The 21,232-nt window shown below is 38.6% G+C and overlaps 1 protein-coding gene across 2 annotated transcripts in view; it reads left to right on the forward strand.

Moving 5' to 3' along the window:
- Nucleotides 1–21,232, forward strand: part of LOC150086924 (F-BAR domain only protein 2) — a 726,598-nt gene that overhangs the window by 411,013 nt on the left and 294,353 nt on the right. For both annotated transcript variants that reach the window (XM_090372823.1, XM_090372824.1), the window contains one exon: nucleotides 6,849–6,982. In XM_090372823.1, the coding sequence (XP_090228949.1) occupies nucleotides 6,849–6,982 (134 nt within the window). The remainder of the gene's footprint in view (nucleotides 1–6,848; nucleotides 6,983–21,232) is intronic.

Raw genomic sequence — 21,232 nt, forward strand, 5'->3', positions numbered from 1 at the left:
GGTCACAAATTCAAATAATTATAGGGGTTGAGGTATACAGTCAGTCCTCGTATAGCACGATAGTTGTGTTCCTAGAAACCCTCGTGCAATGCAAAATCGTGTAATATAAACAACAGGCCCTATGGGAAAAATAGGGTTAGGTGCCGACCACCCAAGATTGAACACACATTTGTAACCAAAACATTACCAAACACAATAAATAATCGTAATAAAATACGTAAGTATTTTATTACGACTATTACGTAATGAAATATTGCTAATGCTTTTGCTTCTGTCGTAAGCAAACTTGTTTTTTGTTTGATTTTCTATCCAAACAGTTGACAGCCGTTGCATCTCTTCCATTTCTTTGTGTCTTAATCTAATGGATTTTAATTGCACTTTGAGTTGTTCCTGCTATGAAAGTTGTTTTTATTTTCTCTGCATTCTTTGTAATTCTCGGTGTTGCCTCATTTAGATCTGTAGCATGTGCAATATCACATGGTCTTTCATTTCACTCAAAGCGTTTCACAGTTTCATATTTTTTCGCTATCGACAGGGGTGGACTGGCCATAAGCCTTACCAGGTAAACCCGGTGGGCCAGAGGCCGGTGTGATTTTAGGCCATAAACCGTAGTATAAGGCCACTATAAGGTAAGAATTTTTTACTCAGTCCGCCTCTGTTTATCGATATTGCTTTTTTTTTTCTCTCTGAATCTGCAGTGTCTTCACCAGGACGCTTCCTTTTCACACCTTTTAGCTATTTTACTCATTTTTAGGCAATAAAGCACAATTACAAAACGAGTAGGCTCGCTTGATACACATAAACAAAGCTGTGCGCATGTAGCAACTGAATAAACAACACCGTAAAGGCAGAGATACACTATTAACACCTCACATTTTACTAAAGCACATTTCTATTGGTTACTACCATAAAACAATAAATACAATTTCCAGTTGCGTTTCTGCTAGTGGAATCTGTTATAAACTGGTAGTAAACTCGATCTAATTGCATTTGCGATTATAGCGATTGCTGGAATTGTGTTGGTTTTTACGTTATTATGGTGAAATGTGTTTCCCCTTCACTGATATAAAACACATAAATACATTTTCAGAATCTTCTCTTCATTCCTATCGTGTTGCATTCAGTTGGGGTGATTCCGTGTTCGACTGCCATTTCTTGTAAACACAAAGGCGAATCGTGCATAAGCGAATTCGGTTCATGCTATATAAGATATCGTTCCCCTATTTATAAATCGTGTATGATCGAATTCGTGTAATGTAAACATGTGTTATACGAGGACTGACTGTATATACATTATATTGTAGTAAGTTTTCTTTTAGCCAGCAAGTCATTGATTGCCGGAACACGATTCTCTCACAGGTAGGTGAGGATTACAGTTTGAATAAATTCAAATGTTAATTGGATAGTTACCTGTGAAAGGAGGGAAGCATATAATTTGTATTTTCTTATCTACTTCAGTTTTTTTTTATTCATCAAAATTATACACCAAGTGTAAATAAATTATACACTTTGTGTATTATTTTTTTGAAGCAGTGGTTGAATTAGAAGCAGTGGAGGAGCAAAGGGATCTGGGAGTCATAATATGGGAAGATATGGAGTTTTCTGAAGAAAAACTGGCAGCCAGGAAAGCCTGTGGTGTCCTATCAAAGATTTTTCATATGTTATCCTGTAGAGGTAGGGAGGTCATAAACTTGCTGTATAAGGCAATTGTAAGACCACATTTGGAATACTATATGAGGCTGTATGAGGAAAGACTCTGATTATGTGGGCTACAGAGCTTGGCAACCAGGCACCTCAGAGGTCACGTGATTGAGGTTTATAAGGCTCTGAGAAGGATTAATAAAATGAATGAAGGTGGAATTCTCCTGTTATAAAGAATTCCAGAACTAGGGGTCACAAATTCAAATAATTACAGGGGTTGAGGTTTAGATTAGATTGTAGGATGTTTTCTTTTAGGCAGCGAGTCATTGATTGCTGCAACAAATTGCTCTCGCAGGTAATTGAGGCTGACAGTTTAAATAAATTTAAAGGTCAACTGGATAGTTATGTGTGAGGTGGGAAGTATATAATTTGTATTTTTCTATTTACTTGGTTTTTTTTTTTTTTTTTGCCAGCACAGCAAATGCCTATGGGTTCCTTACACCATATGGCAAATACTATTGCCATATGGTGTAAGGTCAATCTGTGCAAGGTCATTAGTAATTGTAAAAGCCTCAGCATCTCGACCAGCTGGGTTGGTGTGATGAGAAAACAGAAGCCAGCTGGAGTTGTGAACATTAAAATCATCAAGGAAAATTACCTCACTGTTAGGAAAGTTGGACTGGAGAAAGTCAAGGTGCAAAGAGAGGAAGTCAAAGAGCTCCAAGTGATTAGTGGAGTTCGGAGAACGGTAGAGACAACAGATGAATTTGACACAATGAGGTAGAGAGATTTTAAGCCAGAGAAGATCAAAGAGAGGAGATTCCAAATTGCCAAGTCTCTGACAGGGAATATCAGAACGGACATATGCACAAGTACCACCTTTGAGACGAAAGGAATCGTACAGCGAATAATCTGAGATGAGCAGTAGTTGAATCAACCGATAACTGAGATTCTGTCAGAAAAAGTACATGGGGTTTGGCAGACTGCAAGTGGAAATGGTCATTGACATTAGAATTGAGACCACTTATATTTGTGAAATGAATTAGGAAGTGCTTGGGAGGTTTAGATCTTTTCGCAGATAAGCTTACTCTATTAGTTTGACAATTCATGGTGTATTCAATAGTAAGAAAAAGTGGGTGGGACATGCTGTATGAAGTAATGAAATTTTTGGATATGGTGTACACATGGTAAGAATATACACAGATACTTGACATAACGTGGCCTCGACAATGCTCCCTGCATACAGACTACTCGGACTCCATCCAGTGACTATCTGGCAGAGTAGAGGTAGCAAGATTATACACTAGCTGATCCGGAAGCCTCCTAGAGAGTTACCAATAGGTTTGGTCCAGTGTACTAACTAGCGGTCATCTGCGAACACCGTTTTAGAGCTGTACCCTCGAAATGTAAGGAAGATTGGATCTCTCCACGATGTTCATCATAACGTCAAAAGTCATCAATCATACTGCATGATGGAAGAGATAGGGATGGGTTGACCGGAACTTATCTCTATAGACTAAACATGGGTTTACCACTTCAAGCCCCCAATAAGCAAAGTGGTGGTATTGCACCAGTTGATTTATTTATTTTGTATGATGTGATCAATACATGAAGGAACCAGTTTTTTCTTGCTTCCTTCGTCTATCGTGGCCGGGATATCCAACCAACTGGTTGGTTCGGCACCATCGTGATATCCAGCCCGAGGCAGGAATCGAACCCGCGACCTTTGTACTGCCTGGTAATATAGAGGGTCGGGATTCCACTATGTGGTGTGGGTGCCACACCTCGACCCCTGCTTACGTTGGTTCACACCTGGGTGGTCACCCACCATGTACTTGTGCATGCAGGTTATACCCAGGATTACTAACAGTCCCACCATCATGAAGGTGCAAGCAGAGGATTTGGCTGTCATAGACTGTCCGGACTTCGCCGAAATTGGGTCCACTTGAATTGACTTCAGTGTCACCCGAATATCAGTTCCATCATCATTTTAGACTCCCAGGTAGCAAGTACAGCTTGTCTGGCATATCTGAGAGAATATCTGTGACAACTTCAAGGACCATATTTTCCAATGTGATTGATTGACATGCCTTTTCATTTGTACTTGGTTTCCTCGAACATCTTTTACCAGACATGCCATCTCTTTATTCTATTAAATTAAAAACTTTATAACTCGATTGGCAAAAACTGCACGTGGCTACCACTATTATTACTTATTATTTAATTTATTAATAGCACAATTAATAAAAAATGTTAGCATAATAAATTTGCAACATGTGTAAATGGCATAAACAAGAACCAGTTGAATGCTTCACTGCATGAACATTTACCACCCACATCCACGAGTGGCTACTTTGTGGGCTGGAAGTTTTCTCGTCTGATTGGCTATAATATGGAGCGCTAATTGCTTATTGTCTCAGATTGTTCTTGATCACTTGAACAGTGCATGATACCTAGTACAGTACGATGCTGATAAATTTTGTCTGATGATTTTAAACTTTCAATTTATGAAAAATTGCACAAAAAAAAAAAAAAAAAAAAAAAAAATAGAAAATTGCTAAAATAAATAAATAAATATGGCCTGGTAGTTAGTAACTGATGCTATTGCAAATTGGTGCAAAACAGGAACTACCTATATGATGTTCACAACAGGCCATACTTTTTGTCCTCCTTACTGTGCCATTAGATCATAGTCATTCTGAAAACAACAGACTTAACAGCTTGTGGTTTAGGAATGAATATCGCATCAACTCTTCATTTTTATTGAACAGTTTATTTGATGAGTTGCCCTGGAAATATTGACAATTTTATTGTCAATATTTCTAAGGCAGCCTTTATTCTAACAACCTTTACTCTAGGGCAACATTATGCTACAGGGAGAGTTGCAATTTGATCATCAGTTTCATGTCTCTGAAATGTTCATATTCTATATTTCTAATAATATATATATACGTACGTACATACATACATACAGTCTCTCTTCGACTTACCACCATCTGGACTTATGATGGAAAACAATTTAAATATTTTACACAGCTGTAATGCTGCTATATAACCTCAGCTATGAGCGCAGTGGTATTAAAGGGAGCATCCACACAGATAAGGCGCAATATTGTCATGGCAGCCCTTGCGCCAATAAATCCCACTCCAACAACAACTCCAACAACCACACAGATAGCCAGTAATATTGTCCCCAAATCATAAATTTTGAGTTAGATGCATTTTTCTAACACTTAATTCTCTGTATCTGCATTTGAAAACCCATCTCTCTATGTACTTAAATTATGCTACAGGGACAAAAAAATATAAAAAAAAAAATAAATAAATAAAAAAAAATAAAATAAAATAATTGTATAAGCATCCTTTCACTTTGAAGCTTAGCAACAGACTGAGAAAACATGTGAATCCCAAATGTATTAATTCTTATCAGATAGGCTTCTGGCAACTTATTTAATGCATATAACATGAAACATTATTATTATTATTATTATTATTATTATTATTATTATTAGCTATATGGTGCAAGGAAGCCTGAGGCTTATGCTGCACCAGCCAAAAAAAAAAAAAAAAAAATCCCAAATTACCCTATTACCCTGAGAGAGAGAGAGAGAGAGAGAGAGAGAGAGAGAGAGAGAGAGAGAGAGAGAGAGAGAGAGAGAGAGAAAAGTAGAAGGGAATCACCAAGAAAGAGAAGAATGATGATATCCAGCTCAGGACCCTGGGTGTGCCAAGCCCATACTCACCAGATGTGAGCCCCCGGGGTTAGATCCATTCAGATGACAACAACACTGACACTCCTAGATGATGGGTGTTTGGAAATGGTGTGTGCTGTAAAGAACAGATTTTGAAGATTTGTTTGTTATTTGGTTTTTAGGAGTATTAGCAGCTAAGGCCATATTGCTCCGGGATATGCGGTGGTCATTCCCTGACCTTTCCGCATCCTCCGTATTTGGTGGTGACGGGCTCGAACCCCGGTCTAATCAAGAAGCGTGTGCTACGCACTGCTGCTCCTTCCCACCTGGCTACGGAGGCGCCTTGAAGATTTGTAAAAACTAAACTAATAAAATATAAAACTAATAAAGCATAAAATTAAAAGAAAATTAAGTTAATAAATAAATAAACAAACAATTAAATAAAAAAAAGAAAAAAACTCTTTATGTACATAAAAAACAGGACTTATGTCCGACTTACAACATGGTCTTTGGAACGGAACTGTTAAGTCACGAAGCAACTATATATATATATATATATATATATATATATATATATAAGAAATAAAATGATATCTGTTTAAGCAGCAGGTTCATTTCTTGGAGATTAATTTTGTAGGTCCCTTTGCTATACTACCTTATCTTAGCTTAGTCTGGTGAATGCTGCACTAACCCCCCCCCCCCTCTTCTTCACTTTAGTTTTTTTTTTTTTTTTTTTTTTTTTTTTATGAAAACCCCAAACACGAAAGGTATCAAAACCTATAGTACTTAGTACTGTGCATGGGTTGAAGGAGAAGTATGGGGGGGGGGGATGCCGGGAACTTTGCTCTAGAGACGAAACATGGGTTTCACCACTTAAGCCTCCAATAAGCAAAGTGGTGGTATTTCACCGGTTGATGAAAGTCATCTACCACCTACAAAGACCTGCCAAGACAGAGTTCATTAACCTTGCCAGAGAATAAACACGGACAGAGTAAACTTTAGTTGCTGATGCTAATCAACACAAACTAACCTTTGTAGCCTGTTTCCAAACTTCTTTGTGATGTATGATGTGTAACATAACCTATACAAGTTCTGTTACACTTAAGACTAACTTGGTACTACTTCTATGGTTGTAATACTTTCAGGATTTTAAGTCATTGTTTTGTTAATGTCAGTGATCTGGTTTAGTAGTAAGTAGTTCACATATTTGTATCCTGGTTTGTAGGCAGTGTCCCTAGCAGTCAAAACCTCAACTACAATATCTTTAACCTTGGTTTGGTGCATTATGGCCTTGGTTGCCAATATGCCATTAAACAGCAAATAACCAACAACCTGTAGTATTTTTAAGGGTATCTCAATCAGTATAGTTACTTCTGAATTGAAATACAGTTAAAAATTAAATGCTACATGCATATTTTGCTCTAATTAGCAATCATAATAGTGGCTTCATTTAAATTTTACCACAATTAATATTTTAATATAAATTCATATTGGAAAAATGAAACTTTTTATTAGATGATGAAGAAAAAGAAAAGAAAATCCACATAGAAATCAAGCCCCTTACCAATGGTGCTCCAAACAGTGCAAGTGTGGATGAATTAATAAAAACAATTGGCACTTTGTCTCTTTCTCCAGTATCACAACATACTGTAAGTAGAAACTTTATAAAATAACACAATTTAATTTTAAATAGTTTTTTGCAGTCACATGATTTTGTACCTGAAAACTTCAATTTAAAAGTCCTATTTGAAAAGTAGTATGTTTTATCTTTCATTTTTTGTTTAATATATTGAAATCTAATAATTGAGCATGAAAAGAAACAGCTTAAACTCCTAATTTACAACTCAGTTTGGAAAAGTGTAGCATTGTATATGTGTGGGACGTTGGTTTAATTTTGGGTTTTGTTTATGAAGAAAGCAGTTTGTAATCACCAGAAATACCATGGAGAAAGGTGGGAAGAATCTTTGTATTCAGAACAGAGTGAGGATGGCTGGTGGTGGTCATGCAACAAATTTTTATCATGGTGAAACTTGTTTCTTTGTATGTACTGCCAGGTTAAATGGTACTGGCAATTTTATTGATAAAGGCAATGTTGAGTTTCCACATGACTCCACCAGCTCTACAGTTGTGTTGAAGTGACTTTAACTGTTATTGTTTAAAAAATTGAGGTTGGCAGCATGCTATTGTTTTTCATTTTCGCTGAATTATATGTTGGGACATAGACTTCATATTCCAATGTGTTAGTTGTGTTCGTTCCATATATATATATAATTTAGTGGAAATGTAAAACAGTGGCATGCTGCCAACCTCAGTTTTTGATTTGAAAACATCTCTGGCAACATCTACTAAAGTTCAGACTGAAGTAAAAACCAATTTATCATGAAAATGTGGAAATGACATCATTTATGCCTCACATCTTTGACGAAAAAGAAATGCAAAAATAGAATGTGGAAACGACTTAATTTCCATCTCGCATCTTTGATAAAAAATAAACGTGAAAATCCAACATGGTAATGATGCCATTTCCATAAATATTAGTAATCGTCACATTTATTTTAGGTATTTTGATTTGTATATATTGATCACAAAATAAAAGAGCTTTTGTATTGTAAATATTTTATTGATCATTCACAAATTTCTTTAATTTCAGTTGGAAGACAAGGTACAATGGATTTATGATAACTTAAGTAAGAGACGCATACCTGCAATTTCAAGCGTATCTAAATGTCTCTGGAAAACAGCATCAGTTGAGATGCCTGATCTTATAATTGAAATTGAGGGATTAGTGTTGAGAGTTATATTGAACGAATCTTGCAGGAAAGTAATTAACAGTTTATTTTCTTCCAATCTAAAGTTAACAGTGAAATCACTGCTCGTGATCATGAGTATGCCAGTACGAGTATGGCAACAAAATGAAATTAATGAAGTCAATTATATCACGTATGTTACTGTTAGGAGAAATATAGGCAACCATTGTATCACTTGGCCATTGGATAACAAGTACGCTGCTGTACATATATCGCCAAGGGGCTGAACACTGACTGTCAGACCAGTTGTGTGTCGATAGATATGTAAGTATGGCATAACAATGTGTACCTCATCCATCTTGTTGTGATATATTGCGACACCAGCTGTCCGTTTGGTTTCATGTCTGAATTGAACCATGCAAACAAAGTTCAGGTTGCTGACGCTCATTATTGTCTAACAAAGTCTCAGATAACAGCAAGATTTTGGATTGCTGTGTAATAGTGTCAGCGTGGTGTGCCTGTAGGCTTTGACAGTTGAGTGAGAGAACTGAGAGTTCTTTCCTGTCATGTATGAATTCGAGCAACCTGCCATGTCTTGTTTGTAGCCAATTAGTTGTCATTTCATTGAAATACTTGTTCATTTTTTTATGAAAACCCCCAAGCACGAGAGGTACTAGAACGCGAGCCTGGCAAACTCATTTTGTAGATCGATGGTTATTGTAACATTTCTCAGGCTTTGGTAGAATCTCTTGTCGCTGGTCAGTGAGATAATGTAAACTCCTTTTATGTCAGTTATGCATGACAGCGACATAAACCAATTGCTGTTCGTGCCCCTTTTCGTACTTGTAAACCACTATCAAACGTACTGTATGCGTCTTGTATACATTCATTGCACAAGCTGGTGTGAGAGGAAAGTGATTTCTTTTGGCACAGATTCTGCATCGTGGGCTGACATAGCAAGTATTAGGCAGCTTCTTAATGACTTTTGATCTTGAGGCTGTCGAGCATGTCATTGGATAGTTTTGTGATTTCGACAATGTCAAAATCCAGGTGCTTGTTCATGATCGTAATGATCTGTTGCTATAAATTGCTTCCTCGGTTTATCTTTTTCATGTACTCATGAGGATATAGAGTACATATGGAGTACAAGAGTATTCCTCCAATATGAATTGGATATCTGTGTTTGATTTCAAAATTTTACATATGGATGGGTTGAACAGATTGTGCCCCTTCTCACTCGGTTGACGTTTGAGAAATATTTTGGCCCAAATTATGCCAGCTCTGAGCACATCCAAGTAATAGTCATAGGAGTTTACATTGTTCGCCCCAAAGAAGGCATCAATGCTGGCATAATTGTTATCCTCTAGATTTTGGCACATCTTGTAGTGAGTGGCGTATTTTACTTTGCGTCCGTCTGTCTTAGGCATGGGCACTAATATAGTGGTCGAGCGACAAGGCATGAATAGTGCTTCAACTCGGCACGTCTGTCGTTTATCTGGCGTTATTTTCTTGCAACACTGAATGTATGTTTGTGAGTTTGAAACTTTGTGCTCCTTGAAGCCTCGCTAGTGGAATCAGATGCTAACTTGTCAATCATTGCAATAGCATCTTCTTTTTTCTCGCGCCAAAGGGTCTTTGGGAGCATTATTTAGCTGAGGCAAAATGTGAAAATGTGGACTACCATGATGTTGAAATTCTATATGCTTGAAAAAGTTGACCACATAAAATTGACCAAAACGGGCTATAACTCTTCTGACTGTTTGGTCGTCCGGGAGTATAAACAGAAAATTTATTTATTTAAAAGTTTCCAAATTGATTCATGGGGAAGAATAAGTGAATAGTATTTCACATAACATAATACACTCCAAACTGAAATCCGCAAACTGTGGTCCAGATTCATTCCTGATCAACTGCAGTATGTTCATAATTACATCCACAGTCTTCTTGAAGTATATTGCACAAGTTACAGAATGTTTATTCACTAGTGTCGCCTTCTGCATGAAGTCCATGTTGCTCTCATCATCCTCACTAATATCACACCCGTTATTCTGTAACTTGTACAAAAGCTGAAGCAAGCATGGCCAACCGATTTCACTGGCACTCAGAGTCAAGAACACTTAGATTTACTGAGATGTCTAATAATAGTGATTAGATCGCACTTATGTTGATTCTGGTAGTAGATTGAGTTTGGAATTATCTTTAGGAAGGCCAAATTTTTTTTGATACAACTGTTAATGTATTCTTTTGATTGAACTTCCTCATGGGTCAGTTTAGTATCCTTATTTATGTATTTGAAAGCCATTGTCAAAGAGTCTCATTCTCAATCTCATTATCTTCATTGCTAAGTAAAGGCGATGATACGGAGTAACACCATGTCAGTCAGATTGTCTTAGCTTGCTCATTGCCATCATGAATGGAGTTGCACGTAAATTCTCTCTGAAAGTTCTGAATTGTCCAAGATAAATGCTGGGGAAAGGACAGTTCCTCTGCGTGTTCATCAAACAGTAAGCTTTGCAGTACATTAGTTTTCCCTGGGGTGATTCTAAGATATTTATCATCACTCCACAACGGCATTTGCTCTTGGGTGATGAGACTTTCCTGGATCAGAAACGCTTCTCTTATGTTGTCTTTAGCCAAATTAATTTCCATGTGACTATCATCAAAGAATAACATCTATCATAATTTGATACAATCAATAGAGAGGCGTGTCACGCTTTAACACTTGCTTTCTTACTAACCCGATCAAATAGCTGGACTTGTGTATTTTCTTGTGTTTTATATGCATGTTTATACAATGATCATCGTCAATCTCCCTTGGCAAGTGATGAACCATCATGTGACAGAAATAGGCACATTGATCACTTGGCCCAGAATGCTGTATTGTCCTTATGTGTGTCTCAAGCTGCTTATCTGCATGAATGGTAAGCAAGGAAAAATAAGCCTCTCTCTCTGTCACGAAATACAACTTCATTAAATGTTGTGGAATTTCTGGTTAGACAAAGCCATTTGACTTCAATAGCGCTGGAATGGTGTTGTTCTGAAGTGATCCTCTACGACTATTACACAAAGATCCTGTTAACATTGACACCGGGAAATACAGTGTGTATCAATGGTGCATCTTTAGCAGCTGGTTTCTTTGTGTCATTTTCGAACCACACACACGATTGCATATTTAGCGTGCAGAACAGAACAGAAATCATTTTTCATAAATCTCCTTTCAAACTCTAGATGTGTGTTCTTATATAAATAGTAGTTGGTGCAAGAAAAAGGAACTTTATCATTTAAACTTAGCTGCTCTGCAATTGGAGAAATGTTCTGTTGTACATAATACTCACTTCAGGTACATCATTGTTAGATGGAGCAGCATTGCTGGTTGAAGGCACTGCTAAATATAATGCTTGGTTTGTTTTTTTTTTATCATTTATGCAAGCTTGCTAGTCTTTGTTGTTTTTGCACACTCACTGCTACTTCCGTCTTTATTTTCTTAGGTTGGCTTGTTCGATATTCTCGACAGTGCTCTGCATTTGACTTTGGCATCGTTGAACACTCAACTATAGCAGTGTGACTTTCAGTAATCAGAAAAGTATTGATTGTAACAATACAAATACTCGTATTGTAGCAATCATACTGTTCAACAAATGGCTACAATCAAAATGGTAATTAGGCTATTAGCTTGAATTTCGTTAACCTCTTTCAAATGTTGATTCAGTAGAGTAAGTAGCAATCATGAGCATAAACCACCACATTGTTCATATTAAATATTTCGGACTGAAGTATGACACTGATGTCTCTAACATTGATACAGTAGAGTAAGTAGTGGGCGTGAGCATAAAACGGTTTTCATTTTTGCCAAAGATATTTTCACAGTGAACTTCTTTCGTTTGTACAGGGTATGCATGCAGTTTTCTTTTAAACAGTTTAAACAAGTAGGGATATGCATGAACCAAAATTTTTGAATTTTACTGTACATAATTCAATGACTGTTTGGCCTAAGCCATAAAAGTCTCTCCCATCCCTGGGCTATTATATGCTAGTAAAAAGTAAGTAATACAGAATAATTTAGGGCTAATTTAGATTACAGAATAGTTTAGGTCTAAAGCCTCAGATTACATAAGGCGTTAACTAATGTTAATTAATTCATTACGTAACCTGAGGCTCAGGTTATGTAAGGAATTAATTAACATTAGTTAACGCCTTATGTAATCTGAGGCTTTAGACCTAAACTACTCTGTAATCTAAATTACTCCACACCATCAGGCATCTCTCATATTGTTGAGATATACTTTGCGACTGGGTTGTCATCATTGCAACGCCAGGGTACCTGCCCACCCACTGATAAGGAACGAGTAAGCTCCAAAATGTTGCCGTATGGCTGATGGCATCTGCTGAGAATAAATAACAGTAGTCTTCTCCTATGGTGAAGTGTTACTTATTCGAGGTAGTGCAATATCATGGTAACTCATTTTGAAGGTATTCACAATATGAGATATACTTAAAGATGCCAATTTATAACTACTAAAGTAGTTGGCTATGTACAGAAATGATGCAATTGCACTAACTTGTACGTTAGTAATACTTGTAGTGATGGATAGAAACTACAGCACCCGTGATGGAGATATTTTTCAGGGGTCAGAGCTACGGCAAACTGCACAAATCAGAACATTTCATTGGCATGGTACATTGAAATATTTCAATGTGTGCCATTGGTTTGACAACACTTTTTTACATGAGTAGAGAGTGTGAAGAAATTAAATGCCAATTCAGCATTCTGATGAGCATTTATGAGAATTTGAAGAGTAGGGTAGATGAACTCAAAGGAATTAAAATGGGGGCCCCATCTAGCTCTCAGCTGCCCAACTCAATGACAAAGTTCACTCTTGTGCATCACACAACACAGCACAGCAGCAGTCTTCAAGGCAGAATGTGGTGATCCCACAGGACCTAGTTGTTATCGGTTATTCTGTTGTCAGGGAAACAGAAAATATGTTGTGCTAGAAGGTTAGGTGGAATAGGACCAGGGTATGTCTGCCAGAGACAAAAGTAAATGCCATTGTAGAGCAGATGTATCTTTTAAGGGCACAAAAGGTGATATTTTTAAAAGTTGCGGGTTAGGATTCATTTTGAAAGTGTCTGTAATTCTAGCCAGACTCATGGAAAAAACTTTTTCTCAGCATGGTCTGTGCTTGTTAACAGGATAGACTATTTTTACAGGGATGAGATAGAAGAGGTGCTAGAATATTTGCCGCTGCTATTGAGGCAGTGACAGGTGGGTCGGAAAACTGCTAGCTTCAGGGGGAGGAAATACAGACTAATAGTTTAACTAGAGCTGTAAGCAGAGGTGAAAGTGATTCTTGCACTGCTACAATTGGTACATGCAGCCGTCTGGAAAGCAAGGTGTCTGTGATTTCGTGCCATGCTGTGGGTCATCATGGAACAAATAAATACATGGGCTGTGTTAAGGTAACTAAGAGTAAGAACACGTACATTTATAATTGCATATACACTAATACTAGGAGCATTGTAAATAAATTTGATGAATTTGAAATACTGATTAAGTCGTTGAATCCAGACATTGTAGGGATAGTGGAGACATGGTGTCACTCAGCCATAAGTGATGCTGAATTTGAATATAGGGAGTACAATGTGTACAAGAAGGACAGACAGGACAGTGGAGGGATTATACTCTTAGTTAAGGGGAATATCAAATCTAAACAGTGCAACTGGTTGACTTGGATGGCGAGTGCAATGTTGAGTCAGTTTGGCATGATATAGACACTGGGAAAACAAATTTGAGAGTAGGAGTAGTCTTAATGACTGTGATGCATTTACCAAACAGCTACACAGGGAACTAGAGCAGGCCAGTAAATCAGGCCCTGGGTACCATGCGATTGTAACTGAGTGATTTCTCTGTACTTTCACTGCGATTTTCAGAAAGGTAAATTACAGTTATCTTTTACGTTTCTCTCCTTAATAAATCCTTTTATTTAATAGCAGCTCTTTTATCAAAAGTACTGGTAGAGAGCAAGGAAAGAAAGTAACCTTTCTTTATTTTTCATATTTTATAGACTAACTCCTACTAATTTCACTTGGTCATACCAGGTACTTCTCCTGCCTCCCCGTGGCAGGGTTGATAACCTTGACAGAAAAGTTCATCTCCCAAGGGCCGAAAGGAGCCAACATGTAACAAAATATGTTTCCATCTATAGAGCTGACAAGCTGTCGGCCAGATACAGAAAATGAACATGAACATGATTCGTTGCAACCAAAGAGATTGAAAACCAATCCCTCATCGACAGACTTACCTGCATTCTTAATAATGCACTAACTACCAGAACAGCCTCTCAGTAAGCTATCCCCTTTTCTAATCCAAAAACACCTGGAAAGTATTGCAGGGTCTCCCAAGACGGTTAAGAGACTGCAATCAGGGGACTTACTTCTTGAAACTCTAAACCAGGCATTCTGAAAAACTGCTAAAAATTACAAATTTTGCTGGTATTCCAGTTAAAGTAACTCCCCATGGAACCCTAAATTCATCAAAGGGTGCAATATCTAGTTGGGACCTGATGAACGTGATGGAGGTAGAAATTAAAGAAGAGCTTCAGGAACAAAATGTAATTGCTGCAAAAAAGATTTATAATCAAAAGAGACAATGTACTCACACCTACCAGAAATATCATTCTCGCCTTTAACAGTCCAAACCTACCCTCATCAGTAAAAGCAGGATATCTGCTTTGCCACACTCATCCTTTCATACTCAATCCGTTGAGATGTTATGAATGCCAAAAGTATGGCTACTCTTAAATGACATGCAGAGGCAACCCAGTTTGTCCCAACTGTAGATCCTCTGATCACATTCAAAAATTTTATTTGTTTGGCAAAAGAAATGATCTGTCCGAACTTCAAAGGCAATCATCCTGCCTACTCTAAGACATGTGAGAGATAGAAAATGGAGAAAAAAATTGTGAAATATAAAGTTGAAAATAAAGTTAGTTGTCAGGAAGCAAGAAAATTAATTGTACCCACTATACCTAAACCTACACATGCCAATATTGCAAAAAAATATCAAATAATAGCAACTTAAACTGATGTTACCGTTCCATCAACAAATCAATATCAGACTGGGATCGGGCTGTCCTCTCTCTCAGCAACATTCCAATCCCCTTAAGCACTCAGACCAAGCAAGCTATATGCCTCTACGATACCAGCGAAATCTCCTCCTCCGCCAGTGATTGCTACTACTTCAAATAATCATAGTCCTCCTTCAAAAAAGATTATTCAGGATACATCGCTGGATGCAGAGTACTCATCCAAACAAGAAGATCCAATTCTGGAAATATCTGTAGAAGAATATACAGACACCGGTCACCCTACCTTTCCAAAAAGAGACAAACCAAAGCCTAAACGCCATAAGACAGCCACATCAGGTACAGCTTCTTCTAAATTCAAGTAATGCCTAACATCTTGCAGTGGAATGGCAGAGGCTTTCGTGGCAACATTGACAACATTCAGTACTTAATTAACCACTACTCTCCAGTTGGTTTCTGCCTGCAAGAAACCTCTTTAACTGCTCAAATTTCTGGTTTTTTTTCCATTAAAAACTACTCAATCTATAGATGACATCGGAATAAATCCGATTCTGCTTGTGGTGGTGTAGCTATTTTAATTTACTCAAAGATTCTGGCTAGGCAAATCGCCCTCCAAACCCAAATCGAAGCTGTTGCTGTGCGTCTGATTACTCAGATTGTTTTAACACTAGTCTCAATTTATCTCCCACCAAATCATACTTACTCTTATAATGACCTTGAAGAAATTTTAATACATCTACTCTCCCCTATCTGCCTGCTAGGGGATTTCAATGGCCACTACCCTTTATGGGGATCATCTAAATTAGACAGACGCGGATGACTGATTGAAACTTTACTGGAAAAACAAAACCTCGCTCTTCTTAATAGTGGCTTGCACACCCATATACAGTTACCCACTGGACTTGGGCGCCTCCGTAGCCAGGTGGGAAGGAGCAGCAGTGCGTAGCACACGCTTCTTGATTAGACCGGGGTTCGAGCCCGTCACCACCAAATACAGAGGATGCGGAAAGGTCAGGGAATGACCACCGCATATCCCGGAGCAATATGGCCTTAGTTGCTAATGCTCCTAAAAACCAAATAACAAACAAACAAACTGGACAGACTTCTGCAATTGACCTATCGATTTGCTCCCTGATAGTGTTTTTAGTCATGCAGTGGTCCGCTCTGGATAATCCCATGGGCAGCGATCATTTCCAATTGTTTAATCTGATGACTACACAACCACTATTAGATCAACCCTGCAGGAAATAGAAATTCTCTAATGCTAATTGGGACAAATTTCAGTCAGCAATCACTCTGGACAGAAAAATTCTATAACTACAGGCCATAGATGAAGTTACCGATTATATAACTTCCTGCCTTTTATTTGCAGCTAAAAGCTCAATTCCATTATCAAATTCCCAGACTCGATGCCATTTCAACTATTGGTGGAATGAGGAATGCACAAAAGCGAAGAAAGAAAAAAATAAAGCATGGAATTTATTTTGTCAAACTCCAACTACAGTTAATCTTATTAACTACTAGAAACTAAAGGCAAAAAGCCCGTCTCATTCAAAGACAGGCCAAGAAAGATTCTTGGACTTGGTTTGCATCAACTATCAATAGAAACACTAACCCACGATTAATAAGGAAGAAAATTAGGCAGCTTTCTGGGAAGTTTCCAACTGTTCCTTCCCCAATTCTTTCCTGCAATGGAGTAGAAGTCTCTGCACCTCTGGATATAGCAAATGCCTTGGGCAAAACTCTTGCTCAAGTCTCAGCTGCTTCCACCTACACTCCGGAATTTCAGAAAACTAAGACCACCATAGACACATCAACTTTCGAACATCACTGTTACTTCCATATAACCAGCCGCTCCAATACTGTGAACTTTTGCAAGCCATCAGAACAACATGCAGCAGAGCAGCTGGGCCAGATGGAATATATTATGTTATGTTACAGCACCTTGATGAGAAAAACTTACAACTGCTGCTAGCCTTTTTAGTAGCTAATGCGCCAATAAAACCAAAACCCAAACCCAAGCTGCTAGCCTTCTTTAACCGAATCTTCCTGGAAATTGTTTATCCCACTTCTTGGCACCATGCTACAGTTCTGGCCTTTTTGAAACCTGGAAAAGATTCTTCCAGTCCTAATGGTTACAGACCAATATCTCTGTCAAGTTTCCTCGGTAAAATTCTTGAAAAAATGATCCACAGTCGACTCGGATCATTGAAAGCAAACATCTACTAAGTAATAGTCAGCATGGCTTTTGCCAAAACAGGTCCTCCTTTTATCTGATGATCAAGGCTGAATCTGAAATTCACAATGCCTTTGTGAAAAACAAACACCTAATTATGGTCTCCATAGATATAGAAAAGGCATTTGATACTACTTGGTGTTATGGCATTCTCTGTGATCTCCATAATCATGGTCTACGTGGCAACCTGCCTATATTTATTAGGAAATTTCTCAAGAGCCGATCTTTCCAGCTCCAATATCAAAATTCCCTTTCTACTACATTCTCGCAGGAAGGAGTGCCGCAAGGGTCAGTTTTGAGTGCAACCCTGTTTGCCTTCAGAATTGATTCCATCATAAAAGAACTCCCAAATACTGTAGAGGCATACCTTTACACTGATAATCTCTCTCTCTCTCTTGCCATTCTCAGAATATGAGATCTGTTGAAAGGCAATTGCAGATGTCTCTCAATAAAGTACAAAAGTGGGCTGAGCTCAATGGATATCGTCTTTCCCGACAGAAAACAGTTGCAATCCACTTTTATAATCAACGCAAACTGCATACAGATCCTGAACTTCAGATATCAAATTCCGCCATTCCGATTGCCAGCAATATCTTGGGACTAATCCTGGACAGTAAGCTAAACTTCTTTGAGCATGTTAAATTATTACATACTACCTGTCTCAAAAAGATCAACATACGAAGAGCTTTATCTGTCCTGTCTTGGGGAGCAGATTGTATGACTTTGCTGCTTTTATATAGAGCACTGATTAGATCCTGTTTAGAGTATGGTGCTCCAGTTTATGATTCTGCCTGAAGGAGTGTACTGCACTGGCTGGATCCTATTCAACAATGCACTTCAGATTGCAATTGGTGCGTATAGGACCTCTCCAACTCAGTCTATACATTGAAGATTATGAGCCCCCTCTGGACCTCCGCAGAAAAATGTTACTACTTAAATATGCAGTCAAAATAAAAATTGTTCTCCACACCCCATTCAGCCATATCTCTTTAATCCACCATTTCACAATCTCTATAGAAATAAACCAAATAAAATATGACCAGCAGGACTACGGCTCCTTCAAATATCATAAAATTGGAATGTTCCTCTCTGCAGTAGGCAGCAGATAAAAAATTATTCTCACTCACCATGGACTCCCTTTCCTCAACAACCTGTGATACTTATTTTCTCCATTGGGGAAAGAATTGTCTATCGACTCAATGTGCAACAACTCCATGCTAGCCATATTCAAAACTATTTTGACTTCTTACTGATATATACTGATGGTTCCAAATCTCATTCAGCTGTTGGAGCAGCAGCAGCAGCAATGTTTCCCTCTGCTATCATATCAGCTTCTCTTCCACCCGAGTACAGCAACTTTTTAGCAAAACTATTTGCAATACAATTAGCTCTAGAAAATTTGACTCTTCACCCATCTGCAAAATATATAGTTTACACTGACTCTCTCAATTCAATTAGAGCAATGCAGAAGCCCTCTCAAAAGAATCACCATATTTTAATGAAAATCAGAGTTTGCTATTGCAAATTGATCATCGTCAACAACTAGTGAAGTTTCCTGGATTCCAGCACATTCAGGCCTAAAAGGAAATGAACTGGTTGATATATCTGCCAAAAATCCATCAACTTTAGACCTAACCTCTATCCCTATTCCAGCGCCTGATTATAATATCTTAATTCAAGGAGCATGCCATACGCAGTGGACAGAGCTTTAGCGTGACCAACCAAATAACAAACTTTTCCAGTTGAAACAAGACCCAAAGTTCTGGCTCTCGAGCAATCAGACAGTGAGGCAGGAAGAAGTGGTACTCGCACAGATAAGAATAGGACATACCCATCTGACTTGCCTCAATCTACTCACAGGTGATGGATCCTCCTCAGTGTCCGCACTGGTATATCAGAGTGGGATCTTCTTCACGTTTCTGAAGAAGAGATCTGCTCTGAATTAAAAGAACAAGGAATGACAGCTTTTAAGTGAATATCCATGCGAAAGGATGGGAATCTCGACTCTACCCGAGTTCTCATCCTAACATTTAACAACCCATGGCCTCCAAGTTCCATCAAGGCAGGGTACTTAAACTGCCCAGTAAGGATTTACATTCCAAACCCACTGAGGTGTTTTAAATATCAAAAGTACAGCCACTCACAAACAGCTTGCCATGGTAACCCTGCCTGTGCTCAATGTGGTGCTAAAGATCATGAGAGCAAGGAATGTCTAGCTCCTAAGCCTAATTGTAATAACTGCCAAGGAGAGCACCCTGCATACTTTCGAGCATGCCAGCGGTGGAAGGACGAAAAGGAGATTCAAAAATTAAAAACGGAGCTGAACATCTCCTACCCAGAGGTCAGAAAACGCATCCAACCAATAAATAGCGGGAAGCCTTCATACGCCCAGCAAGTTTCTGGTAAGAGTACCATCGGGACCCAAAATGATATGGACTGTTCCCACGAGGGACTCTTTCACTCCCATTGCTCGCTATTTATTGAGTTCACTAAATCCCACCCAAAAATTGCAGTCAGCTGCCACTCCAATATCAGTACCTCCCAGTACTCCAGCATTACCAACAGCAAGCACTAAATTAACAACACAGAAAAGTGAACTGCCCACTTCGTGGCAAGAAATAATGTATGTCGAAACCAAGGAGGTACATGATGAATCAGCCTTGGAACTCTTTGCAGAGGAAGAAATGGACACAGGACTGCATCCATACTTCCCCAGGAAAGATAAATCCAAGACTGACAAAATTAAGCCTTCAGCACCCCAGAAGCCGCCTGATGGACCCACCAAGCCCACTAGTTGGGTCAAGCCCAAATAATGGCTAAATTCCTAAAGTGGAATTGCCGTGGATTCCGGAAAAATACTGATGACAGCGAGGCACTCCTGCAAAAGCACAAGCCAGCTTGCTTTTGCATACAGGAGACTTATTTAAAGGCAAATGATGACCCAGCCATGCATAACATTACCATCATTCGTAAGGATAGAGTTGTGGATGGTCCTGCTCATGGAGGAATCGCAATCCTCGTTGACAACCAGATCCCATTTCAGCCTTTGCAGCTTACAACTAGCATTGAGGCTGTAGCAATTCGCCTTACAGTGGGGTTCTTATTAACTGTCTGCTCTGTTTATTTGCCACCTGGGATTGACATCTTCCAGAAAGACCATGATGATCTTATCATGCAATTGCCTTCCCTTGTTTAATTCTTGGGGATTTCGATGGACATAACACTCTGTGGGGTAGTGCTAACATCAGTGGAAGAGGACGAGCCATAGAGCATATGCTCACTGACAATGACCTCTCTCTCTCTCAATCTCAATCTTAAATGTGGGAACAAACACCTTCTTCTACGTGCCTACCTGTACATTCTCTTCCATTGATCTTTCTATCTGTTCTCCTTCTCTCCTTCCTTCACTTACTTGGGAGATGGAAGAAAACACATATGGAAGCGATCACTTCCCCGTGATAACCACCCTAACTAGTGGTAGACTGAGTCTGCCATTTAGCCCACTGGAATGCTGGAATGCCTTTCAACATCTGGCAAATCTTGACATTGCTACACTCAGTCATCATTGATGCAGTCACATATATGACTGCATCAATGATGCAGTCATATATGTCACAGAAACGATTGTCCAAGCAGCTGCAATTGCAATCCCAAAAACATCCAGCCGGTTTCCACTTTTCCCCAAACCTTGGTGGAATTCAGAATGCACAGCAGCAAAAAAAGCACAAAATAAATCTTGGGGGATATCCCGCCAATATCCTATGACTGAAAATTTAATATTATTTAAACGTGCACGTGCTAATGCACGTTATGTCTAATGTCAGAGCCAAA

Source organism: Mastigoproctus giganteus, chromosome 4 (genome assembly GCF_048544385.1).
Source record: "Mastigoproctus giganteus isolate SK-2022 chromosome 4, ASM4854438v1, whole genome shotgun sequence".
Taxonomy (NCBI): domain Eukaryota; kingdom Metazoa; phylum Arthropoda; class Arachnida; order Uropygi; family Thelyphonidae; genus Mastigoproctus; species Mastigoproctus giganteus.